At 48.7% G+C, this 27,160-nt stretch overlaps 1 protein-coding gene across 2 annotated transcripts in view; it reads right to left on the reverse strand.

Annotated features, from left to right (window-relative positions):
- The window catches only part of MSH6 (mutS homolog 6), a 687,900-nt gene that overhangs the window by 338,349 nt on the left and 322,391 nt on the right, over positions 1-27,160 (reverse strand). For both annotated transcript variants that reach the window (XM_069608414.1, XM_069608413.1), the window contains exon 3: positions 15,625-15,818. In XM_069608414.1, the coding sequence (XP_069464515.1) occupies positions 15,625-15,818 (194 nt within the window). The remainder of the gene's footprint in view (positions 1-15,624; positions 15,819-27,160) is intronic.

The raw sequence follows: 27,160 nt of genomic DNA on the forward strand, positions 1-27,160 counted from the left end.
CACTTTCATTATGAAAACAATGGAAACAAGAGCTCCATACCTACAAGCTCAGAGAGGGCACCAGACTTCTTTTAAAATATCAAATAAGTTGCTCCATCATCTCAGTTCCATGGGACAGTGTTTGTTCTGCGCTCCCTCCCCCATCTATCCTCATAGGGCCCAATAAAGACCTAAACATTTTCGATGAGGCCATTTTCCGCCTGGAAAGACACTGCAGGTCCTTTTCTAAAAAAGCATGATAAATGTATGCAGGTGACCACACTTACATGTTGCTGGTCCTCTCCATGCAATTTCTAACACTGCCAAAGCGGAGTGTAAAAATAAATATTAAATGAATGCGAAATTGCCTTTACTCTTCACATTTACTGTCCGCTTGGAGAAATAAAACAGCCTGCAGATGCAACTTTTTATAATGGATTCCTATTAAATCCGCCAGCTCATTAGCATGTACTAATGAGGTGTATCCCATCGGAATCCTATGGTTTTATGCCTGCACGAAAATCTCATGCAGGTGTAAAACCAAATGCTCTGCCAAGACAGAGGACGAAGCTATATCCACATTGCTGCCCTCCTACGCCTCAAACTTTTTACGCTTTCCCTTTACGTTGCGGATTCTGACTCGGGAGGATTGCTAAGGGGCAATGGGCTCGCCTTGGAAGCAAGACAACACGGAGCAACACAGGTTCAATCCCCAGGTCTGCGCTTAGAAACCTTTTTCTATAACGTATTAAGCGAGTTATAAATATACAATTACAATTCTAAAATGACCACCACTAAGTAATTGTGTTGTGTGTTAAAGCTACAAAGTGCTACACCCAATCAACATGGAAAATATAATTAATAATGCATGGCACAATCTCCTCGTCATGCACAAATCGGAGCCTTCAAGTCTCTGGGACAGGTAAGTTAAAAGCTTTGGATGTCACACAGTGGGAGGCCCATATTGCACAAGGTGATCACCCTAGTGAAAACAATGAAAAATAACTAGTTGTGGGAGTAGAAGGGTAAACTCTCGACATGCTCAAAGGGCCACAATGTTTTGGGCAACTAGTTCTGTGCAGTAACTGTATCCAAGAAGTCCAGCTTGACAAGCAAGAAACGGGATATTCAGAGCAAACATTGGTAATCTGCATTTCTTGCATAATCTGGAACATGGTAGAGTCAGCTGCGCATGCAAATCCTTAAGTGACACACGGAGGGGAGAGCACACCAGCCTGGCCAGGTCAAAAGACTAATCAACTGTCTGCGGACATTATTCCAGAACTCATGCCCAGTGGTGAATAATGCAAATTCTTCTGCATGTGCTTGTCAAGGGCATTGATGCAGGGTTTACTGGCCAATGCAGTTGAAAGATGTGCAGCATGTGGCACCCTCTAAAATGAAATATTTCTAGACACCCTTAAACCGCTGTTAAGGGGGGGGGGCGTGTCCTGAGCTGTGCATACACGGCGCTCCCGTCGAGATCCTCCATATATCCCATGGTTAGGCGGCTTTGCATGACTGCGGCCGTGCACAAGATCAGTAACTGAAAGGGGACACCATTGCCCTGCTGTGAGTTGTCGTGTGGTGGTAAAAAAAAAAAACAAAAACAAAAACAAAAATCAGACCACGGGAACAGAGTACGGGCTTGTGGAAAGTGAGCTCCGTTCAGGAAAAGATGGCAGGCGAGGCCGCAAGGCGGTGAAGAGGAGGAGGAGGAGGAGGAGGAGGGGCAGTGACGCGGCTGTGCAGGGATAGCACTCCTGCCGTTGCCAGGAGAGGGTAGTCCTGATTGAGCGGACATGACTGGGGTCGCCGGCTGGATATTGGATGGGGCCTGGGTGCCGGACTAAGTTATATGTAGGGACCGCACCGTAGCGCTGAAGGGTCTGGGGATGCAGTGGTCAGGCCGTTGGGGAGCCAGACCTGCGCTGGTGTGCTGTAAGGAAGGTTTGCCAGTGCGGGCGGACTGACGCTGGCTGGGGTCTGATCAGGATGGTGGTGCGGAAGGACAGCTGATCCCATGTTGGTGTGCGGGGATCCCAAAATGGGTGCCCGAGGCAGAGCGGCAGCCTAATTGCTGGATACAAAGATCTGAGGAGGCGCTCTCAGGGGCGTGTAACTGAGGGATCATTCGCTCGGTCATTGAAGACCTGCAGCGATGAGAGGGCCTGGCCGGGGCCACGCTGACATTGCTGCACTGCGGACCTGTGCGACAGGCAACCTGGTTACTTGCTTCCTACAAGCCTCCCTCCACCTGACCTAAGCTGCACTTCACTAGTACTTTACCGGGCGATCCATCGCACGCTACAACACTGCTGTGCTCCATCTAGGGGCATTTGGCGCCTGGCGGTGCAACAAACATTCCGCCTGCTTGGTATGGGACTCGCCGAGGACACCAAAGGAGATCCAGGAGACAGCGGGAAATACGCTGTGTTGCAGACAAGCAGCGCTGACTCTGCATATTTGAGTCACATCAGTGACACGAGAGGTAGGCGAGGGATTTAGTCTACATTGAACACTTGCATCCGCCTTGAGGGTGTGGGGGGAGCGGGGAGGCTGGCCACTTAGAGGCACGGTTGTTGAACGTTTTGTCCGGAAAGACAGACTCTGCTGGCCTGGCAGACATGTTATACATGTACTGATGGCTGGGGTCTGGGGGCAGTTACTGGTATATATGATATGATAGGAGGACGAGGCAAACAGGCGATAGACAAGTGTGCTTGTGAAGTGGAATTGCTACCGACGCATCTTGCAAATACCAGGAATAAAGGATGTGCAGTGCAAGGGGTTGATCTGATGGAAGACTATATTACTGCCTGTCTGATAACCTTAGAAGCCTCCGGATGCTAGGGTCTGGGCAAAAAAGCACAATGCTTGCTAGATATTAGGAGACATAGTCCACCCGCTGCTGCACTGAATAGCGAGCTGGCATTAACCATAGTTTACCTGGGGGGCGTGGCTACGAGAGCCATGTAGGAGGACGCGTCCTGGAGGAGCTCCCGAGATCCTGCAACGATCCGGGCAAATATGTGCGGTACGACGTATCGCTGACCACCGACGATACACAGTATGGTGTGTGAAGGTATTGGCCACGCATTGTGAACTTTTGGAGAGAATCGGATTAACAGCGACGGAGATCGGTGGCTGTGAGTTAAAAGACTCCGCGAACAAAGGGCGACTCAAAATGGCCAACCGGGGCCCGGGACTGGAATAGAGGCGAGTTGTGCGGTGGCCTAGCTGTGACGGTGCACTGTACACAAACTTGCTACTTTAGCAACCGATCGATTTTCTGAGCCATGTCGAACAGGCCGGTGCGGCCGAAGGGGAAACAGCCTACCTTAGATGACTTCACTAGAACTCCCCCGAGCCAGGACACTACCAAAAGTAAGGAAGCGCTGGCTGGGAGTGGCACGACATCTTCGTGCACCAACCAAGAAATCCTGGCGGCGATTGTGGAACTGAGGGCGGCCTGGGAATCCGAATTGGAACTGGCCGTTACGGAACTGAAGATTGCACTGGATCGCAAGGTTGGAGAGGTCCAAGAGGACGTTAATCTGCTACGACAAGATGTCAGGACCCTGGCGGAGCGCACCGAGGCCCTCGAAAAAGAAGTTGGCCCGAATACAGCAGATTGCGCCACTCATAAGGCCGACTTGCATGCCCTGACACAAAGGATGGGCAACCTGGAGAGCAGAGCGGAGGAGGCTGAGGGACGAGCCCGCCGCAATAACATCCGCATCGTGGGCCTACCGGAGGGGATGGAGGGCCGTGACCCTACGGATTTCATCGAATCCATGCTCTTACAGGAGATATCTGGAGGGGCCCTATCTCAAGGATTTGCGGTAGAAAGAGCACATAGAGCCCTAACTAGGAGGCCACCTCCCGGGAACCCGCCTAGGCCTGTGATCGCCAAAATCCTTAATTACCGCGACCGGGAGAGGATACTGGAATACTTCCGCAAAGGAGGGACGATCACGAGAGGAGCGGCAAACATCACGGCTTATCCAGATTATACTTTGACTGTACAGCGTAGTCGCATGAACTTTGGGTCTGTAAAGCGGAGGCTGAGAGAAGCGGGCCACAAATATATGTTACTCTATCCTGCAAAATTGAAGGTCTTCCATGCACATAAAACCTTGTTTTTTGAAACTCCTGAGGATGCCATGGGATGGCTCGATGCGCATGGATGCCCCCAGGAACCAGAAGTTCGGCCCAGAAAGGGCTTGGAAGAGACACAGGAATCATAACATGGCGTCGCAAGATGGCGTGGCTCGTGGGACTTGAATATAGTCGGTGTGACACTTTCGGTAAAGAAGGTCAGATGACCGCACTATTTGTCAGGACACATTGAATTTTTATTTGATCGGGAGCCTTACGGGGCGATATTCTCTACCCCACAATAGTTTTAGTTGGGTGACCACTAGGGTGACCTCACCCTACTGGGCTCCGTTCGCCGATCGGTGTTTGCGGCGCTAGATGTGGGGGTGCCTGAGCTCTGAAGCTGGAGCTGGGCAGCAGTTGGGGTGTGTGATGTTGGGGAAGGCACGGGTAGGGGGAGGGGAGGGGAGTTGGGGTTTGGTTGTGTATATAGTTGAAGGGAGTTTGAGCTTATATGAGGAGTTACTGGACCAAAACGCTATCTGTGTCATGGGGGCGGTTGGGGGTCGCTACATGGGAGGCAGGGGGGAACGAGCTTGCCATGGGAGACCTTAAGATTGTCACCTGGAATGTCAGGGGACTTAATAGTTATTTAAAAAGGAATAAAGTTATGTTGTACCTCAAAAGGCAGAGGATTGACATCGCACTATTGCAAGAAACACACCTGAACCGACACAAGTTAGAACTGGTTGAGAAAAAGTGGAGTGGCATGGTGGTGGGCTCCCCATACTCTGCCTATGCCAGGGGAGTGCTAATCTGGGTAGCACCGCACGTTCCGTTCAGAGTCATGTGGCAGGAGGTGGACACGGAGGGCAGGTTGGTCATACTCAGAGCCCTGGTGGAGGATAGAGAGGTTTGCATTATTAACACATATGCCCCCAATCAGAATGCTGCCGCATACTTCAGGACCCTATGCACCCGTCTGGGCACATGTGTGGGGGGAGCGATCATTTGGGGAGGGGATTTTAACTGTGTTCTCGACCCAAGGGCTGATAGGTCCGATGATAGGATTGATCGGCCCACCCCGGCGGCCAGAGTACTACAGACGTTACTGGGCGACTTTGGGCTGGCGGATGTTTGGCGACTGAAATACCCTGGTACCTCGCAGTACTCTCACTACTCTGCCCCACAGCGCTTACACACGAGATTGGATTATTTTTTTGCCACGTCAGAAGTGGTGTTGGCGACCACTCAAATTGAATATAAAGCAAGGGTCCTATCGGACCACTCGCCCTTGGTGCTGACCTGGCAGTATGGCCGCCCTCGTGCACGAATACCTACATGGCGCCTCCGTGCGGAGGCGCTTAAGGACACGGTTTTTAGGGAGGACATCAGGGAGGCGATCCAGCGGTACTTTGAGGTTAACACGGGCAGTGTAGATTCGGCGGGCACACTTTGGGAGGCATTCAAGGTAGTGTTACGGGGGGACGCTATTTCCAAGTCGAAGGGCCTGCAGGGTGGGGTTCTGATGGAGTTAGAGAAGGCGGAGAGACAACTGGAGCGCAAATGTAGCAAGGCAGGAGGGGATGCAGACCTAGTACTTGAGCTGCAGCAGCGGTGTTCGGAGCTTTGGGAGAGGCTTTGTAACCTTAACTATAGGAAATATGTTGAGAGGCAGCATGCGGGTGGAGACAAAACTGGCCGCCTACTGGCATGGCTATATAAGAGAGAAACCCCTAGGCCCCCGATCAGGATGATGGTTAGAGAGGACGGAGAGGAGGTGGACACCCAAGAAGGAGTTAATGCAGCCTTCCTTGATTACTATAAAGCACTGTATGAGGACATAGGGGGAGAAAATCAGGCAGAGATCAGAACTACACTGGAAGACATAGAGCTGCCCAGGATTAGTGAGGAAGAAAGAGAGGAGCTGGACGCGCCTATTACACTAGAGGAACTGGAGGAGGTAGTGAAGGGATTGCCCACTTGTAAGACCCCGGGCACGGACGGACTCCCTAGTGAGTTTTATAAAGTGTATGGAGCAGAGGTACTCCCCCCGATGCTAGAAATGTTCAATGAATCTTTCGAGAAGGGTCGGTTACCGGAAACGCTCAGAGAGGCGCTGATAGTGCCGCTCCCCAAGCCTAATAAACCCCGACAAAGCTGTGGATCTTATAGGCCGCTGTCGATGCTGAACCAGGACAGCAAGATCCTTACGGCGGTCCTGGCCAACAGGCTACGTAGGGTCATCAGTAAACTGATACACCCGGATCAGACGGGCTATGTCCCCAACAGGAACATAACTCACAATCACAGGCGACTTCACCGAGTGATTGAAGAGGGGAATAGAAGCGATGAAGAGATGGTGGTGGTGTCCCTAGATGCAGTTAAGGCATTTGATTCAGTGAGGTGGCCGTGGTTGCTGGCGGCCTTGGAGAGGTACGGGTTTGGGCCTGCCTATGTGAGGTGGGCGAAACTGCTGTACAGCGAGCCACTGGCCAGGGTGCGCACGGGATCTGTGATATCCGAAAGGTGGCGACTTAGCAGAGGCACCAGACAGGGATGCCCCTGGTCCCCGATGCTGTACATATTGGCCCTGGAGCCCCTGGCGGTGTACCTCAGACAACAATATGACCTGGTTGGCATCGAGGTGGGAGGAGAGAACCATTTGATATCCCTATATGCTGACGACCTGTTGTTGTACCTGAGGTGTCCGGAGGAAAACCTCCAGTACATTTTAGAGGTCATGGAAAAGTATGCGGAGTTGTCCGGCATAGCGGTTAATCCCAGCAAATCAAGCATGTTTCCGTTGGGGAGCTTTATTGGAGTCCCTCTGGAACGGTTGCCGGTGTTGCCCGTGCCCTGGGCGACTGAGTCTTTCCGCTACCTCGGAATCGATGTATATCATGCTGTGAAGGAAGAACACTTGCACAATGCCGAGGCGGCGGTAAAGAAAATCCGCGAGAGTATGCGGTTTTGGGAGAAGCTGCCGCTGGCAATGGTGGGCCGGGGGGCGATGCTTAAAATGGTGGTCCTGCCCAGGCTTTTGCACTTTTTCAGCAATACACCATATTTCATACCCAGGAAGTTCTTTGTCAAACTTGATAGTGTATGCAGGGACTTCCTGTGGCACGGCATCCGCAACAGGGTAGCCTTGTGGAAACTGCAAAATTTCCACGATAGGGGAGGCATCAAGCTGCCAAACTTTGAGGCCTATTATGTGGCCAGCCAACTGCAATACGTGACCAGATGGCTCTCTGATGAGGAAACTCCTGAGTCTAGGCTGGTTGGGAGGGACTGCGCCCCGTTTTATCTAAAAGAGGTTGTCTGGGTCCCTAGGTCGGACTTGCAAGGATGCCCAGGTATGTTGCTGCTGGGGTGGAGAATTTGGCGTAGAATGTGCCAGCTGATTGAGAGCCCGCACCCGTGTTCCCCGCATGTGCCATTGGTCTCCCTAGCTATGGGGGACAGCCAGCTCAGGAAAATTATCAGGACATATTGGGAAACGGTTGGACTGGCCACACTGGGAGACATATAGCAGGATGGGGCCATTAGAGAATTCGTAGACCTGGGTGAAGAAACAGGGTTGCACGGGGGCCAATATGTTACATACCTAAGGCTGGTACAGATCATCCGCAAAACTTGGCCGGAGACGGTGCTGGCGGAAGATCCAGATGCACTGATCGGAACGATATATGATATATCAGAGGGCGGGCATGAGATCTCTAGATTATATGAGGTGGTGATGACCCGGGTGGGGAAGGATTTGATGGATCTGAGGCTTGACTGGGAAGCGGAAGTGGGGGTACAGATGACTGATGGGATGTGGGAACGGGCCATGGGATACCATAAGAAAGTGTCCAGGAATGCTAGATTGCAGCAAATACAGCTGTACATCACGCACAGAGCATATATGACCCCGAAGAGAATAGCTAAGTTTGCGAACGCAGGCAGACAAGCATGCCCGAAATGCGATGAAGTAGACGCAGGCATGACACATATGTTCTGGTCCTGCCCAGTGATTGAAGGCTTTTGGGGGGAAGTGGCACAGAAATTGGCAGATAAGGGGGTTCTGCTACGCATTGACACGGCCTGGGCCTGCCTCCTGGGAGGGTTCCCTAGACCACGGAACACCAAACATCTTGGGAAACTGAGAGACCTGGCGTATGTACTATGAGTTGGAAGCAACGCCATGGGCCAAGAATAGAGATATGGTGGCGGGACCTGCAGAAGTGGGCGGAGGCTGAAATGGGGGTATGGCAGGAAGCGTGTGGTATTTGCGGGGAGGAAGAAATGGGCAACCTGGCGGCTTGGAGAATGTTAATCACGGGACTCTTTGGCGCGGAAATGGACCCTGCTGCTTCCGGGGGGGGCGGCGCCCGGCCGCACCAAGCGTACACAGAACTGTAAGGCTGATAAACCCCCCCCCTCCCCCGAGAGCTTAAGTGCAGTAATACAGTATTAATTGATGTTTACAGTTTGTAATGTATAATGCTGCAAGTTTGGTTTGTATTGTGTCATTTTGAAAATAAAAAATTAAAAAAAAAAAAAACATAGTTTACCTGAACTTTGCCCTGCTGACGCTTACCCGCATTACGTCCCATAGAAGGTGGAAAGATCTGCTGTAATATGAGGAGGCTACCAATCAGTGGATACACTACTGTGTAAGATGCTGCCTGACAGAGTGCCTCAATGCGAGAAGGCAGACAACTGACAGCACTGACCGCGACATGATACTCCTGTGTGATGAGTCATCCCTGGCTGATGCGGTTTCGTTGTTGAGTACGAGGGAGTGTGCACAACTGTCTTCTCGGGGTCAGAGTCTGCACTGGGTGCCCCCTCCTGTCTGCTGGTTGTGGAGATCCCTGGATGTCGTATGCCGAAAGCAGCACAGGTATATTGAACCACACACAAGTAAACTACTCCACAACGCTGTTTGGGAGCACCAATCTACTGTCCGTTACTTGCTGGGCACCGGGATCTCCTCTAGGACCCCAACTCACGTCAGCTATGGCCTCACCTGGAACTACGTTCCCCCTACAAATGGTAATGGTAAAGCCACAATTATGGACTTGTTTGCTAACGCGGCTAAGCCCTGCGAACTTGTGCAGAATGTGCCTGTGACGCAGGCAGAGGCGTTTGTTCCTGGAACAAGCTCCAGGAAGATCTGATACTGGCTGCAATAGCTGCGCTGAGATCCTCATTGGAGACAAAAATAGATGCGGTCAAGGTGGATGATCAGCTGCTAAAACAGGACGTTTGACAACTAGCCAAAAGAGTAACAACGGTTGAGATGGAGCTGAAGGAAACGAGGGACTCTACAAAGGACCTGGAAACTCTGGTCCGGGATTTGGAGAGAAGGAACAACGCCTTGGAGTTACGGGTTTAGGATGTCGTAGTGAGGGCACGATGAAACAATGTGAGGCTGCTCGGGCTCCCGGAGGGCTTGGAAGGCTCGGACCCCACTCAATTAGTCGAGATTTTATTACTACAGGTAATAGGGCCCAGGAAATGATCGCAGGGGTTTGCGGTTGAGTGTGCTCACTGCTCTTTGCGGAAGAGGCCCCTAGCAGGATCCCACCCTAGGCCGGTCATTGCAAAGATATTGAACTTCCGAGATAGGGAGGTGATACTGAAACACTCCAGGGAAGGTGGTGAGATCCTGAGACAATTCCAAATTGCCATCTACCCAGACTACACACCGGCAGTCCAGAGGGCCAGGAATTCCTTTGTACCAGTGAAGACAAAGCTTAGGCACTTAAATATCAAATACATGCTCATATACCCTGCCAAGCTTTTCCTTGACACCCCTGCAGCTGCTAACATGTGGCTGGAACACAACAACCTGGCAAGCGGAGAAGATCTGAGTACTTGACCCGGCGGGCGCCAATACTGAGACGGGTCACAAGAGTTGGGCGGTTGAGATACCCTGGCACCCCATGCAACATTAGCTGATGTAGAGAAGTATGTGGGGAACTGTGGGGTTTGCGGCTATGTCCTGATGGTCACCCCCCCAGAATGGCGCACCAGACATACGTGTCCATGGGACTATTGTTGTGCTGTGTGCGATAAGCTAAGTTTAAACCCGCCTGAACAAACAGCTTTGCATACCATGGGGCAATGTTTGTTCACCCATCACTGGTTTTGCTGGTGCGCTCACACACAGACTGGTGGCTGGCCTGTTGCTGCCCCCATTACCCGACACATGCCGGCCCGGAAAGGCCCTAATGCTACGGGTACGTCTGAGCACTGAACATGTAGTGCAGTAGCTGGGCGAATTAACATCGTTTGGTTTGTTGTGCTATTAGTTTCATGTCTTCCACGCATTTTGGTTTGCAGGTTCCTCACACGATTTCACTGGTCCGGTGGGTGCTGGGCGAAGGTGCCTCTAAGGCAGATGCATGGTCCAGGGTCCACCATGGTGCAGGGGGTTGGGGTTCTATGTCATAGTACATAGGCTGATTTGCAGACAGCTGGACTATGACCCTTCCCCCCACATTAAAGTACTGACCTGGAATGTGCGTCGGCTGGGCACATATTTACCTAAAAATAGGGTGACATCTTTCTTGACACGAAAAAAAAAAGACATCTATTCCATTGGTTCAAGAAACACATCCGACGACCAAGGAACTTGAGAGGGTCCTAGAGTGCTGGGGAGGGGGGCGTAAGGGGTCTGGGGCAACTTTGCTGTTCCAACTGCTGGAGATGGAGGTGGATAAAGAAGGGAGGTACCTCATCCTACGGGGTTACATTGACCATATTGAGGTGTGTGTATAGTTCATTCTTATTTCCCGAACCACCGCATATCAGCTCACGTTCGTACACTCTGTGCCCGGGTTGCACATTACTGGTAGTGCTTCTTCATATGGGGAGGAGATTTTAATTGTGCTAGGGATCCTGTGCTTCACAGATCTTCTTTTCCATAGGGGGGTCCATCATCTGCATCTGCCGCACTTAATGTGGCGCTAACTGACCTGGATTCAGCGGATGTGTGGAGAGAACTGAATCCTGAGGGTAGGGGTTACTCCTTTTATTCTTCACCACATGACCTGCACACCAGGCTTGATTACATCTTTGTTGGGCGAAGTCAGTTGGCTGATGTATGTGGGGCAGAATATCTGGGTCGAACAATATCAGACCACTCCCCTCGGGTGGTTGCATGGAATCTAAAGGGCCCGCTGCCTCCCCGTCCCCATCCCGATGCGACGTATGCCAAAGGATGCCTTATCTGACCAAGTCTTCCGGGACAAGTTGCAGACGACACTGGCTGAGTTTTTGGAAACAATGTGGGAAGTGTAAAGGAGGCGGGTACTGTGTGGGAAGCCCTGAAGGTGGTGGTCTTGGGGAGGTAATAGCCAGTGCTGGGGGCATCCGTAGAATGCGCAGGACGGAACTGGAAACCCTAAAGAACGAAATCTGTGATTTGGAGGCCCAGAATATGGGACTGCAAGCGGGTTAAGAAAGGTTGGCCAAAGCCAGACACTGCTGCCTTGAGGCGTGGGAGAGGTTAGCCAAGTTTGATCATGCCGTGAGAACCACCAGAGCACATGCTGAGGGGGAAAGGCCGGGAAGACTTATGGCTGTACAGGCGGGAACACCCTAGACGCCTAACCAACATGTTACTGGAGGAAGACGGGAGCACATGCAGGACAGTTTGGAAAGAATAATGTTTGTGCCAAATTTTACTCCCAACTATACAGTCATTCAAAGCAGGTTCCCCAGAAGACTTGTTGGACACGCTCTCACTAATGGCGCTTCCCAAACTAGAGACTACACAACAGGCCACATAGACCAGTCCATCACGGTAGACTAAGTCCTCGATGCAATCGCTTCACTAGCTACAAGTAAAACACCAGGAAGTGATGGACTTCCGCCTGAATTATCATACCGGCCCCTGGCCATGCTCAATTATGATATGAAAATACTGACAACGATCCTGGCGGGGCAGCTCCGCAGAGGGACAGTGGTACTGCTACATAGCCACCAGACGGTTTTATCCCAGGCCAAAGCACCGCACTGAATTTGCACCGACTGCAACACATTGCACAGACCAATGGCTGCCCTGAACAGTTTGCAGTGGTATCGCTGGACGCAATCAAAACTTTTGATTCGCTTTATTGAGATTGGCTATTCGCAGTACTACAGGGATTTGGGTTCGGCAAGCAGTTTATAAGATGGGTGAGGATCCTGAATAAATAGCCGACTGCCTGAGTTAAATCTGGGAGGCAGGTGTCAGCGGCGTGGGACATCAAAGGGGTACATGCCAGGGATACCCACCATCACCCATGTTTTATGTATTGGTGCTAGAGCCTTTAGCGGTCTACTTGCGCCAAGAATTCCTGGAGGCGGGTATTCGGGTTGGTGGCACTAGTGGGAAGTGGTTTCCTTTCAATACTAGGGTGTACACATCATGCACACGCCTGAAGACATGCATACTCGCAACACAGCTGGGGTTGTGCAAGGGTTGAGGAGGTCAATGTACTTTTGGTCTAGGTTCCCACTCTCATTGCTGGGTAGAGTAGCAATTATAAAAATGATTGTCCTGCCTAGATTCTTGCATTTCTTTACCAATGTCCACTACTATATCAATGTCTCCTTCTTCCGCTTGTTGGACTCTCGAATTAGGGGATTTCTATGGGGCTCATCCCGTCATAGTATCGCTCTTGGAACGCTGTGTTTGCCCTATAAGGAGGGCGGGGTGCACCTCCCTAACCTGGAATGCTATTACTTGGCGGCGCAACTTAGTTTCCCAGTGAAATGGCTATCAGATGAAGTTACGTCCGAGTCGCTACTGCTTCAGCAGCTGGTGACCCCTGCCCATCTCAGAGACGTGTTATGGCTACCATTAACTGCCTGGACTTTACACCCTTACTAGTTTACCTGGGCACAAAGGTTTGGCACAGAACACTGAAATTACTGAAGATCGACAGCCCTTATTTGCCCTGTTGGCGGCAGATGCATGTAGGAACAAAGTTGATCTTGCGGCGGCGCAGCACTGGGGAGTTGCAACATGGGGTGACATGTTTGAATATGGTAAATTCAAAGCACTGGACACTACAGTCTAGCAGAATGGACTACCTGGTGGGCAGTTTCTGCAATATATGAGAATAGTGGGGTGGCTAGGCAGAAATGGTCTGTGTGGCCTGAGGAGCCAGAGGCAACTACATTGCTGGTCTAAATGTACTCTTCGGAAGATGGTTGGTGGCCGGTGTCTAAATTGATAGACCTAATCCCTGGGGGTTCCATACTGAAAACGTGCTGGGAATCTGATCTAGGATTGGGGAGCAGGAATGGGAACGTATCCTCAGGTTTCCCATGGGTGTGTCTAGAAATGCCCGCTTCAAATTGATCCAAATGAACGTGCTTCACCGCACCTATATGAAACCTAATAAGATAGCCAAATTTAATAAAGCTTAAAAGTCAACCTGCCGCTGGTGTTGTGGTGAAGGGGCTTACGTGATACACATGTTTTGGCATTGTTCAAGGTACAGGGTCTCTGGTCCCGTGTTGAGCAAGCATGCAGGAAGGCTGGGGTCACGAGGTATTCCTGGAACCCAGGCTACCCTCGGCCTCCTCCTCTCCTTCCTTCATCTCTGACTGTCTGCTATCCAGGAATGGTGTGCCGCCAATGACCTCTGCCTTAATGCCAGTAAGACTGAGATTCTACTCATCGGCACACCCACTCCCACATTCCCTGCAGCTCTCTGGCCAGCCTCTCTTGGCCCTCTTCCTGCTCCTACCTGCAAGGCAAAAAACCTCGGGGTCATCTTCGACTCCACACTCTCCTTCTCTCCTCATATCTGACGTCTCTAAGAAGTCACACTACCAGCTGCACCTCCTCAGAGGTATTCTTCCCTTCCTCTCCTTCCCCCAGAAGCTCACTGTCTCCCGAGCCCTGGTTCTCTCGAAGCTGGACTACTGTAACAGCCTCTATCTTAATCTGCCTGCCTCCACTCTCCGCCCTCTGCAACTCATCCAGAACAGAACTCCGAGACTTGTCCTTGGCCTCAAGCCCAGGGACCGTATCTCTCCAGCACTGAAATCTCTACACTGGCTCACAGTGGCTGCAAGGATTAAGTTCAAAACCCTCTGCATTGTCCACAAGGCCTTCTGAGGCCTGGGGCCTAAATACCTTCAACTCTCTCTTCCTAAATATCTTCCTTCCCGAGCCCTTCGCTCATCAGTCTCCAACTCCCTCAGGGTCAGCCGCTTCTCGAACCAACGAGCTGGGGGTAGATCTCTCTCTGCGGCAGGGGCCTCCCTCTGGAACAGCCTTCCTGCCTCCCTGAAACTTGAGGAGAACCATCTCTGGCTCCGGAAGCACCTCAAAACCTTCCTCTTTGCTTCTGCTTTCTCTCTCCCTCTCCCCTGCTAAATTCTTCACTGAAACTGCACTGAATCTGCAACTGGGCCACCCTCACTGACCTCGGTCCTGGGCCCAGCCACTCTCCACTTGCATTGCCTCCCTGGCAACCCCTGCACTGTGGGACTGTCTCTATCCCTACAGCCCCCCCCTTCCCAGCACTTGTCTGCACTTACCTTGCACTTGCCACCAGCTGGCCCTATTTATTCATTCTTTATTCTACTTACTTTGTACTGCACTTCCCTCCCCTTCCCCTTCCCCTTGCACTTGCACTTGCACTTTTTCCCTTCCCCCTACCCCTGCACTTGCGTGGTCTGAATGACACCTGGCCTAGTAGGATCATTGTCTGTCTTCCCCTTGTTCCCCCCCTCCCTGCCTCGTCGGGCCTTGAAACACTTGTGTATAGGCGCGTTACAAATGCCATTTCATATCATATCATATCATAACCCAACTGAGTGCCTACTACATGCATATCCGAGAAACCGTAAGCACAAACACATCATTAAGTGTATGGACCACGCATGCATTCTTGTTAAACGTTTTAATTGCCATGTCCTGGAAGTCAGCTGGGGGCCTGCAATACACACGCTGGCACAGGGACTTGGGTTGAGGCAGAGAGCGTGGGCCAGGTCAACGCAGGGTCTAGATGCAGCCACGGGTGGAGCTTATGAGTTACGGAAGCAATTGGTTTGGGACATGTTTAGATAAGCCACTGTGAGTGCTCTGCCATAGCTTGAAGTCTTACATAGATAGTTGGACTCTACTCTTTTTTCGTTCCCCTGGCCAGTTCTAAAACCCAACAAGCTGGTGTCTTGGCCAGCTGCATGCAACTGGAATGCTGCGGGCCCTCTTACACCGGGCTTGAAAATGAAGCAGACAATACTAAAACCTAGTTAACATGTGTGGAGAGCTATTGTTATGTTTGACTTGTTATATTTGTTAGTTGTTATGGCAGATTGCTCTAACCAAGTTCACTATATGCTTGTGAATGATGCGTAATGGTTTCCTGCACCAATCTTGAATTACAAATGCCAATAAACAGATTTGAAAATAAATTAAACCTCTGTTAAACAGTTATGCATGCTTGCTCAGTGATCCGATACACAAAGGGTAATTTTACAATTATCTTTGGTTTGTGGGGCATTTTGCAGATCTACATGTTCTAATGCTGCCAAAGAAGTTACCTCCATTTCCTCTCCCTCTTCATCTTCATCTTCATCTTCATCTTCGTCGTCGGAAGGCTCAACACACACAGCCAACTCCAAGCGCTTATCTTTGCTTTTCCCCATGGCATCATCGGCTACTTTCATTGCACGCTCGATCTCTGGCTTGCCACTGAAGAATGCACCACCTTTCTGTGCATCTTTCGCCTCAGAACCTGCAAACAAGCACACTTTGAAATAACCAAATTATGGCAGAATGTGTTGCAATTAAAGAAATCCCAACATGTGAGCCTTTTTAGCCACCCTCCCATGGTCGCGCCTCCCTGTGCACCAGTGCACATGCGGATGCAGAGATAATTTATGACCCCTTCGCTGCTCAGCTCAGCTGAACATCTAACACGTGTCCGGAGTTGCTGTTTGGTACTCTTGTTCAGAAGATAATTGGCTAGCATTTTGGTAATGGAGTGCCTACGTGGGTGGGACGAGACTGATATGCAAATAGATACATTTCTCCTCTGTAAAAGATACAGTGAGCTAAAATGTGGTTGTAGACCCTCCAGACTGGGCACCTTGCCATAGAACAGGTTATTTGGCAGTGTTCATTCTCGCCGAGGGGCTCCCAGACCTCTTTGTTAACTTGTATTATACAATAAAATCCCAAGGAGCACTAGGAAAAAGTAGCTGAACATTAGTTTTCTGCGAACCTTGGCATAGGTATTGAAATAAGGTGCCTGTAATTTTGGCAGCGTCTCAAAGCGGGTGATGGCTTACGGCCTTCAACCGTCTGGCTACGAAGAATAAAACCTCCAATTTCATCAAGAATTGATGGTAAAGCAATTGTGACAGAATTGCCAGCATCTAATCTGGATCCATAAAATCCATCTTTCATGTCCCTGCCGGTTGATGGTTGGGGCATGCACATTTGATAATACACTTTAAAAAAAGATAGTTTAGTTTTGTTACAAAACTTTTCATTTATTTTTGTGGCCATACTGATTAGTCTAATGAAGTTGTCCCATCGTTCTCATTGAGACTGAACTTTTTGCTCATCAATGCAACGTATAGAAAGCAGATCCTCTGTGTGTGGCTCCTTGATATTTTCCAGAAACTGGATGATCTTTATCACGAGGTTGGTGTTTGTTACCAAAACGATCTGCGCCCATCTGTCGTTCGGGGCAAGAGGCGTTTTTGAAGTAGTCAGCCTATCCCTAAACAGGTTTCGTTTTTCTGTGAGCTTAGGGCACTCCATTATAATACGGTGCATCGACTGCACAATTTCTTTTTGTTCACAGAATCGACAATATTGGAGTGAATTCAGTATTTGTCTCGTCTTCCTGAGTACCTCTCGAGTTGGTAATAGGTTAAGCATCAGCCTCAAAAATTGGTCTCCAATATGATGATCCGGAAACGTTCAGGTATTGCGGCAGTCTGTTAATCGGTCTATTGTTTAGGTCACAATTGATGTTAAATAATGATTGAGGAACCTTTCTATTGTGGGTTTCCCAAGGGTTTGACCTCAGCGCCCTGTTTGTTTTAGTAAAACGTTCACTGATTTTCGGGGTGGTCGCAAAAGACTAACAACGGAGTTCCGGTTCCTCTACTCCGTTTTGGTTGAGAAGCAATAAAGTGTTTTGGGTTACTGTTTTTCTTCTGCGCCCTTATGGATAGAAAAAATATGTATACCAAACTTTTTTCTTGATTTTATAATTCATAGATATCTTTTATTCAAACATAATGTTTTGTTTGTTGAATTGCCCTCTATGATAACACGTGTTTCGGCAAAACCATCGCCTTTTTCAAATCAGGGCTAGCTAGCAAAAGATAGATAGTGATTTTTTGAAAACATAAATTGACAATCATGAATCAGGTTGTTGAAACATTAAAGTACATGATGAATGAAAACATTTTTGTTATATTCATGCAATAATTAAATGGTTCAAAACATTATAAAAACATTTGGTTGGCCATTGGGGAGGGGTGAAAGGAAGGATTGGTAAGGGATAAAAAATAAAACAGCAAAGAGAGAAATTTGCAAATAAATAAAGATTAATGAAAAAGTTTTGAAGTACATTGTATTTGAAGGTAATTCAAATATTTCATTTAAATTGTTTCATCAGATTTCTTACCTAATGTTTTAATTTGGATATTCATAATTTTTGAAACGTTCATTACTGTGTACTCGAATAAGTCATGGGTTAAATCCCTGTAAATTCACACAAAAGGTAATGTTAAGCTTTGCAGGTTGATTTCCCTTTTAATACTTAGATACTTACGCTTATTTTTTACATTGGGTCAATGTTCCTGTACACACTACTGGTGCTCAATTTTAGTATTCGTCTACGGACTTTAGGTCCTCAAAAAATGGCCTCAGCTTAATTTAAATGCTTAGGTTGGTTTTACCTTGCTAACATTCTGTTGTCACTTTAAAAATTGCAAATGTCAAAATGGGGTAATCTTTATGCCTCAACGTTGTACTGACGTCCTGATATTTTCTCACGCATCTGCATGTGGACTCGCATGTTTGCGCTAGTTCCTAATGCAGCCCCCTAAGGGGACCCGCCTGTACGCTTACCTTCAGCCGCGAATACTGTGTCAAATGGCCCTTGCGGTTCTTTGTCATCTTCCTATTTACTTTCAGCATGATGTTAACTAGTCCTATCATTGTGTTTACTATGCTCTCCATGTTGGTTTCCTTGCCTCACTTACGGGAGGCTAAGGACCACTTTACAACATTCTTTTTACATATTAGCAAGAAAAAATTACTTATATGTACGTCTATTTGAAACAATGTGAAATTCGAATTAAAAGAAAATATTTGTTAATCTCGTAGTTACGCACCAATAGATACTGCGTGTTGCTAAACAGTGGTTTCAACCTTATGTATTCATATCTATGATGGAATTCTATGCGGGTAAGTAATTACGTGTCTATTTTTGATCATAGTAACATGTATGTGTTCCTTGCTTGGTTACAATTAGTCCTTTTTTTTTTTCTTTGTCGCGGCCATCTTTTGGTCAAAAATTCACGATAAAAATGCCAAATAGGCATTATTAATTGACACTCTGAAGTGTGTTGTTGTTGTCTGCCCCTGATTTAAATGGAGCTGAGACAAAACAATTAAAAATTAGAAATGTGCTGGTCTGAAACTAGCCTTTACAGGGAAAGAGAACATTTAAATTCTTTCAAAATATGTGACAGCACCAATGTTTAAAAATGGTCAATTACATTAAGAGAGAATTCTTACAAAGGTCCTGATTTTTGAAAAAGTCAATTTCATAAGAAAGAGGCCATTTCATGGTCTGAATTGAGACCCCTTTCTATTGTCCGAAATGTACATATCAATTTTGCTTCCTCTTGTCTGAGTTTCGCTTCATGATCACCTCCTCTTGGGCCCAAAGTCACTTTCCTAAGGCCTAGGAATTTTAAATGTGTGTTTATCTGTTAGTTGGCGATTGCTTTGCCAGTGTTGTGCCAATGGTAGATTAATGTCCTGGCTTCCTATAGTTGAAAGATGTTCTCTTACTCTGGTCCTGAGTTCCCTAATTGTACTCCCTATATAGATTTTCTGACAGTCACAAACAGTCGCATAGACCACAAACTTCGTTTTACAGTTAATGGAGTCTAGAGTTCTTTCACTTATGCCATATGAATCTTTGAATATCATCGTGTTGGTAAGTGCATATCTGCACATGGAACAAGTACCACATTTTCGGAAACCGGTTGGTGGGGGAAGAAGCCACGTGATAGGATGGTCTTTTTTAACTTCTGGAAGAAAAAAGAGGGACTGAGAATGTTTTTGATGGTTTTCGCACGTCTGCAAGTCACTGTTGGATTCGTTCCTATGTACTTCTTTACATTTGTACAAAAAAGGTAGCAGGCGCCCCTCTCTCGAAAGAACAAGGCATGATAACCTGTTCAGTGGTTATTAACCACATTGAGAGTTCGAATCCATTGCTTTTTGCTCACTGTACCTTCACAGATGGGAAATATCCATTTGCATATCAGTCTTTGTCCCGCCCACAAGGGCAGTCCAGCACCGAAATGCTATGGCAATTCCTCTCTGAACAAGAGTACCATCAGCAACCCCATACACGTGTTTCAGCCTTGTTGGGCATCATCAGTAAGGTGAAGCTGAGCCTCTCTAAGCACAGTGAGCAGGGAGTCCACGTCTGGTTGCCCCCAGGTAACCTAGGGTGACCAACCCCAAGTTCCTTTCATAAATACACAAAAGGTAGCAGGCGCACCTCTCTCGAAAGAACAAGGCATGATAACCTGTTCAGTGGTTATTAACCACATTGAGAGTTCGCAGCCATTGCTTTTTGCTCACTGTACCTTCACAGATGGGAAATATCCATTTGCATATCAGTCTTTGTCCCGCCCACAAGGGGAGTCCAGCACCGACATGAACAGGTTATCAGGCCTTGTTCTGTCGAGAGAGGGGCGCCCGCTACCTTTGCAAACTAAATTTCAAGGAACCTGGGATTGGTAACCCTAGGTCTCCTGGGGGCAACCAGACGTGGTCTCCCTCTCACTGTGCTTAGAGAGGCATCAGCTTCACCTCACTGATGATCCCCAACAAGGGTGAAACACGTGTATGGGGTTGCTGGTGGTACTCTCGTTCAGAATGGAATTGCCATTGCATTTCGGTGCTGGACTGCCCCTGGGCAGGACAAAGACTGATATGCAAAAGGATATTTCCCATCTGTGAAAGGCACAGTGAGTAAAAGCAGTGGCTGCGAACTCTCAAGTGGTTAATAACCACTGAACAGGTTATCAGGCCTTGTTCTGTCGAGAGAGGGGCGCCCGCTACCTTTGCAAACTAAACTTCTTTACATTTGGGTCCAATTGTAGCAAATGCCAATTTTTTCTCAACATTTTTCTTAGTACCTTATTGTTTGCACAATAATTTGTGATGAAGTTTATCTCTTCTTTTCTCACTGGATCAACATTCATCATTTTAAGAGTGCTTTCTCTTTTCAGTTTTGATGCCTTCTCTTTTGCTTGTGAAAATATTTTATCTCCATAGCCTCTTGTTTTAAATCTGTTTGTTAGCAATTTGCATTCCTCATTGAACGCTTTTTGTTCACTGCAATTTCTACGTGCTCTTATGAACTCTCCTTTGGGTATATTACTGATCACAGTGTAGTGACAGCTGGTTGAAAATAAAGTCGAATTGGCCTCTGTCGGTTTCCTGACGGTTCTGGTGTTAAAATGGTTTTGTGCAACATATATATTTAAGTCTAGAAAGTTTATCTCTTCTTTACTTGATTCTCCTGTAAATTCAATTCCCATCGTATTTTTATTTGCTCTTAATCTGAAATTCTCTAGTCCTTTTTCCCCATTCAAAATCAACAAAACGTCATCTATATATCTGGTCCATAAAATTACATGTTGTTCGTAAGCTTCATCTGTATAGATGTGCTTGTCTTCAAACATGGCCATAGTTAGATTCGCAAGTGCTGGGGCATATTTAATTCCCATCGCTACTCCTCTGGTTTGTTTCAAGAATTGACCATTGAATAAAAAGACATTATGTAGTGTCAACCATAACATTTCTTTCAGCATACTGACTGATTGGAAGTTTGATGCTGTTTCTTTCCGGAAAGTGTAATCCATTGTTTCTATTGCGGTATCATGCCTGATTGATGTATACAACGATTTGACGCAATGTAAAAAATAAGCTGAAGTATCTAAGTATTAAAAGGGAAATCAACCTGCAAAGCTTAACATTACCTTTTGTGTGAATTTACAGGGATTTAACCCATGACTTAGAGTCCACAGTAATGAACGTTTCAAATATTATGAATATCCAAATTAAAACATTAGGTAAGAAATCTGATGAAACTAAATGAAATATTTTAATTACCTTCAAATACAATGTACTTCAAAACCTTTTCATTAATCTTTATTTTTTTGCAAATTTCTTTCTCTCTTTGCTGTTTTATTTTTTATCCCTTACCAATCCTTCCTTTCACCCCTCCCCAATGGCCAACCAAATGTTTTTATAATGTTTTGAACCATTTAATTATTGCATGAATATAAAAAAAATGTTTTCATTCATCATGTACTTTAATGTTTCAACAACCTGATTCATGATTGTCAATTTATGTTTACAAAAAATCACTATTTTTTTGCTAGCTAGCCCCGATTTGAAAAAGGCGATGGTTTCGCCGAAACACGTGTTATCATAGAGGGCAATTCAACAAACATAACATTATGTTTGAATAAAAGATATCTATGAATTATAAAATCAAGAAAAACGTTTGGTATACATATTTTTTCTATCCATAAGGGCGCAGAAGAAAAACAGTAACCCAAAACACTTTATTGCTTCACATGTTGTGGCATATGAATCAGCATGTCCAAGCTGATACCAGATGGGTCAATTTCATCTCTGCTGCCTGTTTCCATGTGTTGAGTGCTGTGTCCGCTATCAAATTTTTTCTGTGGCGAAATAGGTCTATTGCCGGTATGTATTCATCATTGCATGTCTTTCTATGTAAAAGTCTAGATGCTTCCAAGTAGCGATGGAATTAAGTGATTGGATTGCAATTTCGTGTCTGATTCGAGACATCGGGTATGTCATGGGCAGCGTCAATTTGCCAGAATATTCCTTCAAGGGTCTGCCAGGTCACTTGATCTAAATTTATCATGGTTTCACTGCCGTAGGTGAGGATGGCTGTGACCTTTGGTCTATAAAAAGTGAGGCCTGGTTTCATTGAGAAACTCCCAAATTTCCGATGTATGCATAGTCCTTGACGTGCCAAGGATCGGACCTTCAATTTTAGATAGTCGGTCCAATGTTTCTCAATTTCGTAGTGACCAATCAAGAGTCCCAAATATTTGATCTCTTTTTCGTGCATCAGTTTTTTCCTCATTAATGAAGAAAGTCTTGGTTTTTGTTTTTGCAAAAGGGATCTTGCTCAAAGTCATGGTTTTAGTTTTGCTTGTGTTGATTTGTAGGTCATTTTTGGTCATATATTCTTCTAGTTTATTGGGACTTCTTTGAAGACCTTGAGGAGTTTTGTCTAATATCACTACATCGTCAGCATATGCCATATGTGGAATCAGGATGGAATTTAGTTTAGGTGGATCGGCTGTAGTGAAGCGGTGTTCCTCTGCCATATTCAGACATATACAGGTTTAAAAGGGTAGCAGCAAATGGACAACCCCGTTTCAGTCAATTAGAGGTAGAGAGGTGAGCTGAAACCACTCCATCTTGTGAGAGTCTTATTTTGATGTTGATGTAGGTGTAGAGTTGTTTAATTGGCTCAAATATTTTCACTGGGCAATTCCAGCAAATTAGTTTCCCCTATAATTTTGCTTGGTTGACCAAATCAAAAGTGAGGTGCAGATCAATGAAGGCAACATGTACTGGCCATTTGCTCCCGATTGATTCCTGTTTTATCATGCTCAGGGTCATCAGGTTGATATTCGTGCCAGTGTTTTTTACAAAACCAGTTTGTCTGATGTCAAATCTTTTGGTGTTTATGATCCATGCTTTTAAATTTTTGGGCAAAAAAGTGGCAAAGATCTTGCCCAGAGGATCTAAGAAGGCGATGAGCCGGTAATTTTCTATCGCCATGTTTGTAGATGGGAAGGAACAAGTTACTTACCTGTAACTGTTGTTCCCCAGCATGGGTCTGGCATGGATTCACATGCTCATGACTATTCCGTCGTCAGGCCGGGAATCCTTGGTAAAGAAAAAAATCAGTATCAGTTTAGTTTCTGATCTGTCTTTCTCAGTAGTAACCAATCACTGGTCTCTGGGTCATACTGCCCCCAGCCAATGACTGCCCTCTCCCTAAGCCCCGCCTCTGGCAGCCATCTTCAGATTTGGTAGCATGCAAAGTGGCAGTGTGACAAGTGAAGAGCCGTAGAGGGGTAGGAGGGAGGGTTCGCATGTGAATCCATGCCAGACCCATGCTGGAGAACAACAGTTACAGGTAAGTAACCTGTTCCTTCTCCAGCATGGGGTCTGGCATGGATTCACATGCTCATGAATATAATACATAGCAGTACACACATGCACAACCAACGGGAGGTGGAAAAAAGGCTCAACATTAAGCATTACATCAAAACTCAACATTAAGCAGTTCTTACCTACTCACCAGGCTCACCTTAGGCGAACAGGTTGCGCAGCACTGCTTGGCCGACCCTGGACTCCTCCCTGGAATCCCGGTTGACGCAGTAGAATCTCATGAAGGTGTGCGTCGACCTCCACGTAGCAGCCCTGCAGATGTCCAGCAGGGGTACACCAGACAAGAATGCCATGGTAGCAGCGATAGCTCTGGTCGAATGGGCTCTCGGACGGCCAGGCAACGGTCGGTTTGCCAACCGATGACAGTGCGTGATGCAGCCGGAGAGCCATCTGGAAATGGAAGCATTCGAGAGAGCCTTCCCTTAGTTCACAGGTCCAAAGTTCACAACAAGCTGTGATGTCTTCCGAAAACTCTTCGCGCAGTCCACGTAGAACTGCAGCGCTCTAGCCACATCCAGCGAGTGCAAAGTCCTCTCGGCCGGTGACAAAGGCGATGGGAAGAAAACAGGTAACACCAAGGGCTCGTTGAGGTGGAAGTCCGACGGCACCTTGGGCATAAAAGAGGGGTGCGTCCTGAGCACCACCCTCGTGTCGTGAAAAGTCAAGTATGGAGGCTTGCAGGATAGGGCCTGGATCTCTCCCACTCGCCGTGCGGAGGTGATGGCCACAAGAAACGCAGTCTTCCACAACAGGAACTTCAACGGTCCCGAATGCAGGGGCTTGAATGGCGCCCCCATGAGCCTGGTCAGCACCACGCTGAGTTCCCACGCCGGGGCAGGGGCCTTCACCGGCGGGAACAATCGGAACAGTCCCTTCATAAATTCCTTCACCAGGCGATGGGACCACAAGGACACCGGTCCTGTGGTTCTGGTGTATCGGGAGATCGCAGCCAGCTGTATCTTGATGGAGGTGTGAACCAGTCCAGCCTTGGCCAGCGACAGTAGGTACGGCAGCACTTGAGGGGCCGTAATCCGTAGAGGGTTAATCTTCTGTGCACGGCACCAGACAGAGAACCTCTTCCACTTATGTCTGTAGCACTTGAGAGTTGAGGACGCCCTGGCTTTTGCAAGGACCTCTCTGCAGTCAGCCAGGATATCGTACCCTCCAAACTCTAGTGCTGCAGGAGCCAGGCCTGCAAGTTCAGCGACTCCGGGTCGTGATGAAGTATGGCGCCTCCTTCTCTGGAGAGAAGAGCCGCGTCAGTCGGCATCTGGACTGGTGGGGACGCTGACAAGTCCAGAAGGTCTGTGAACCAGATCTGCCTCGGCCACGCCGGTGCGACTAGGATCATCCTGCACCGGGACCTCTTGAGCTGTTTGAGGAGTCGGAGCAGCAACAGAGGGAACGCATATAGGAACAGGCCGTCCTAGGGGAACGAGAAAGCATCACCCATGCTCCTCTGCTGGGGAAACCTGCTGGCGAACCTCTGGCACTTGGAGTTCATCGCCGCAGGTCGATCTGCGGTTCCCCCCCCCCCCCCCTCGTCAGAAGAGTCGATCCACTTGATCCTGACGTAGTTCCCACTCGTGGCACGAGCGCAGCTCCCTGCTGAGTGAGTCGGCGATGGTGTTCTTTATCCCTGCCAGATGAAAGGGCACCAGAAACATCCCTTGGGCGACGGCCCAATGCCACAGATCCTGCGCTTCCTTGGAGAGGGCTGCGGATCTGGTTCCTCCCTGCTTCCGGATGTAGAACATCGTGGTTGTGTTGTCGGTGAAGATTCTCACCACCTTGCCCTTGAGGGACGGGAGAAAGGCCCGGAGGGCCCAGAACACTGCACGGAGCTCCAGGATAGATGTTGAGTGGCTTCTCCTCCGGGAGCCAAAGGCCTCTTGCGTGAAGTTCTCCGGTGTGCACTCCCCACCCTTCCAGGGAGGCATCCGTCATCACCGTTATCTGGTGGGATGGGGTCTGAAAGTCTGTGCCTGCCGTCAGATGAGCGCGGGTGCCCCACCACCGGATTGCTCGTCGGAAGGTCTCATTGAGCGGGATCCTGTCCTCGAAGCTGCCCGTCGCTTGGCTCCAGCGGGAGTCTAGGAACTCTTGCAGAGGGCGCATCCGAAGCCTGCACAGGCGCATGAGATATATGCAGGAGGACATCATCCTGAGGAGGGACTTGATGGACCTCACCCTGGCCACGTCCATGGCCAGCAGACGCTGCACCTTGCCCAGGATGGCCTTCGTCCTTTCCTCCGACGGCGAGGCCAGAGGCTGTGTCGAGCTTGGCTCCCAGAAACAGTGCGACTTGCGACGGGACCAGGTGGGATTTGGGAAAGTTGATGGAGAATCCCAGGTCCGTGAGCAGCTGGACGGTCTTCGCTGTGTGGTCTACGGCGAGCTCCCTTGTCCTTGCTTGGATGAGCCAGTCGTCCAGGTAGGGGTAGACGTGGATCCGCTGCAGGCGCGCCGCCATCGGTGCGAGGCACTTGGTGATCACCCTGGGTGACGACTTCAATCCGAACGGGAGGGCCTTGAACTGGTAGTGCCGTCCTTGGACCACGAACCTGAGGAACTTTCGGTGTCCTTTCAGAATGGGGATGTGGAAGTACGCATCCTCCAAATCCAACGACGACAGGAAATCGCCCTCCTCCAGCTGTCCCAGCACGTGCTGGAGGGTGACCATCCGGAACTTCTGTGCCTCGATGTATTTGTTCAGTCGTCGCAGGTCCTGGATGGGGCGCCATCCTCCAGTCTTCTTTTTCACGAGGAAGTATCTTGAGTATACTCCGGAGCCCCGGAGCCTCTTCGGGACGCGCTCGCTGGCACCTTTTTTTAGCATCGCCCTTACCTCCAATAGCAGTTGAGGGACGGGATTTTTCTTCCTGGCCACGGGTGAAATGCGGGGGCACTTTTTTAGAAATTAGAGGGCATGCCCCTGGGCCAGGGCGTCCAGCACCCAACGGTCAGTGGAGATGGACTCCCACACGTTGACGAACTTAGCCAGCAGGCCTCCCACTGGGGTGCTTTGGTGGGGGCCCCGACACCGCTGGAGGACACCTTGCCGCCTTGGCCTCCCTGGCGAAGACGGCGGGGCCCACCCGACTTGCCTCGTCCTCTATAGGCTTCCTGTGACGAGGAGCGGGCCGCTTGGCGGTACGTAGAGGAGCCACCGCCGAATCCTTTGGAAGCACCCTGCTTGCCTCTGGTGCTCTGAAAGGACGGCCTTCGTTGCCAGAGAACGCCTAGGGCCTTAGCTGTCTCTGTGTCCGCCTTGATGGCTTGGAGGGACTCATCCACCGTTTTCCCAAACAGGTTGTTCCCGTCGAACGGCACGTCCAACACCTTGGCTTGTACGTCCTGGCGGAAATCCATCGCCTTGAGCCACCCTTGTCGTCTAAGGCAAACGCCGTTGCCTAGCTGGCGGAAACCGGTGTCGGCAATGTCCGTTGCCACCGTAATGGCGTGGTCAGACGCCACTTCGCCTTCTTGCAAGATCTACAGGGCCTCTGCCCTCTTGTCATCCGGTACGAAGTCCAACAGCGGGGCGATCTTGTACCATAACTCCCTGTCGTAGCG

Source organism: Ambystoma mexicanum, chromosome 4q (genome assembly GCF_040938575.1).
Source record: "Ambystoma mexicanum isolate Mex_15411 chromosome 4q, UKY_AmexF1_1, whole genome shotgun sequence".
In the NCBI taxonomy this organism is placed as follows: domain Eukaryota; kingdom Metazoa; phylum Chordata; class Amphibia; order Caudata; family Ambystomatidae; genus Ambystoma; species Ambystoma mexicanum.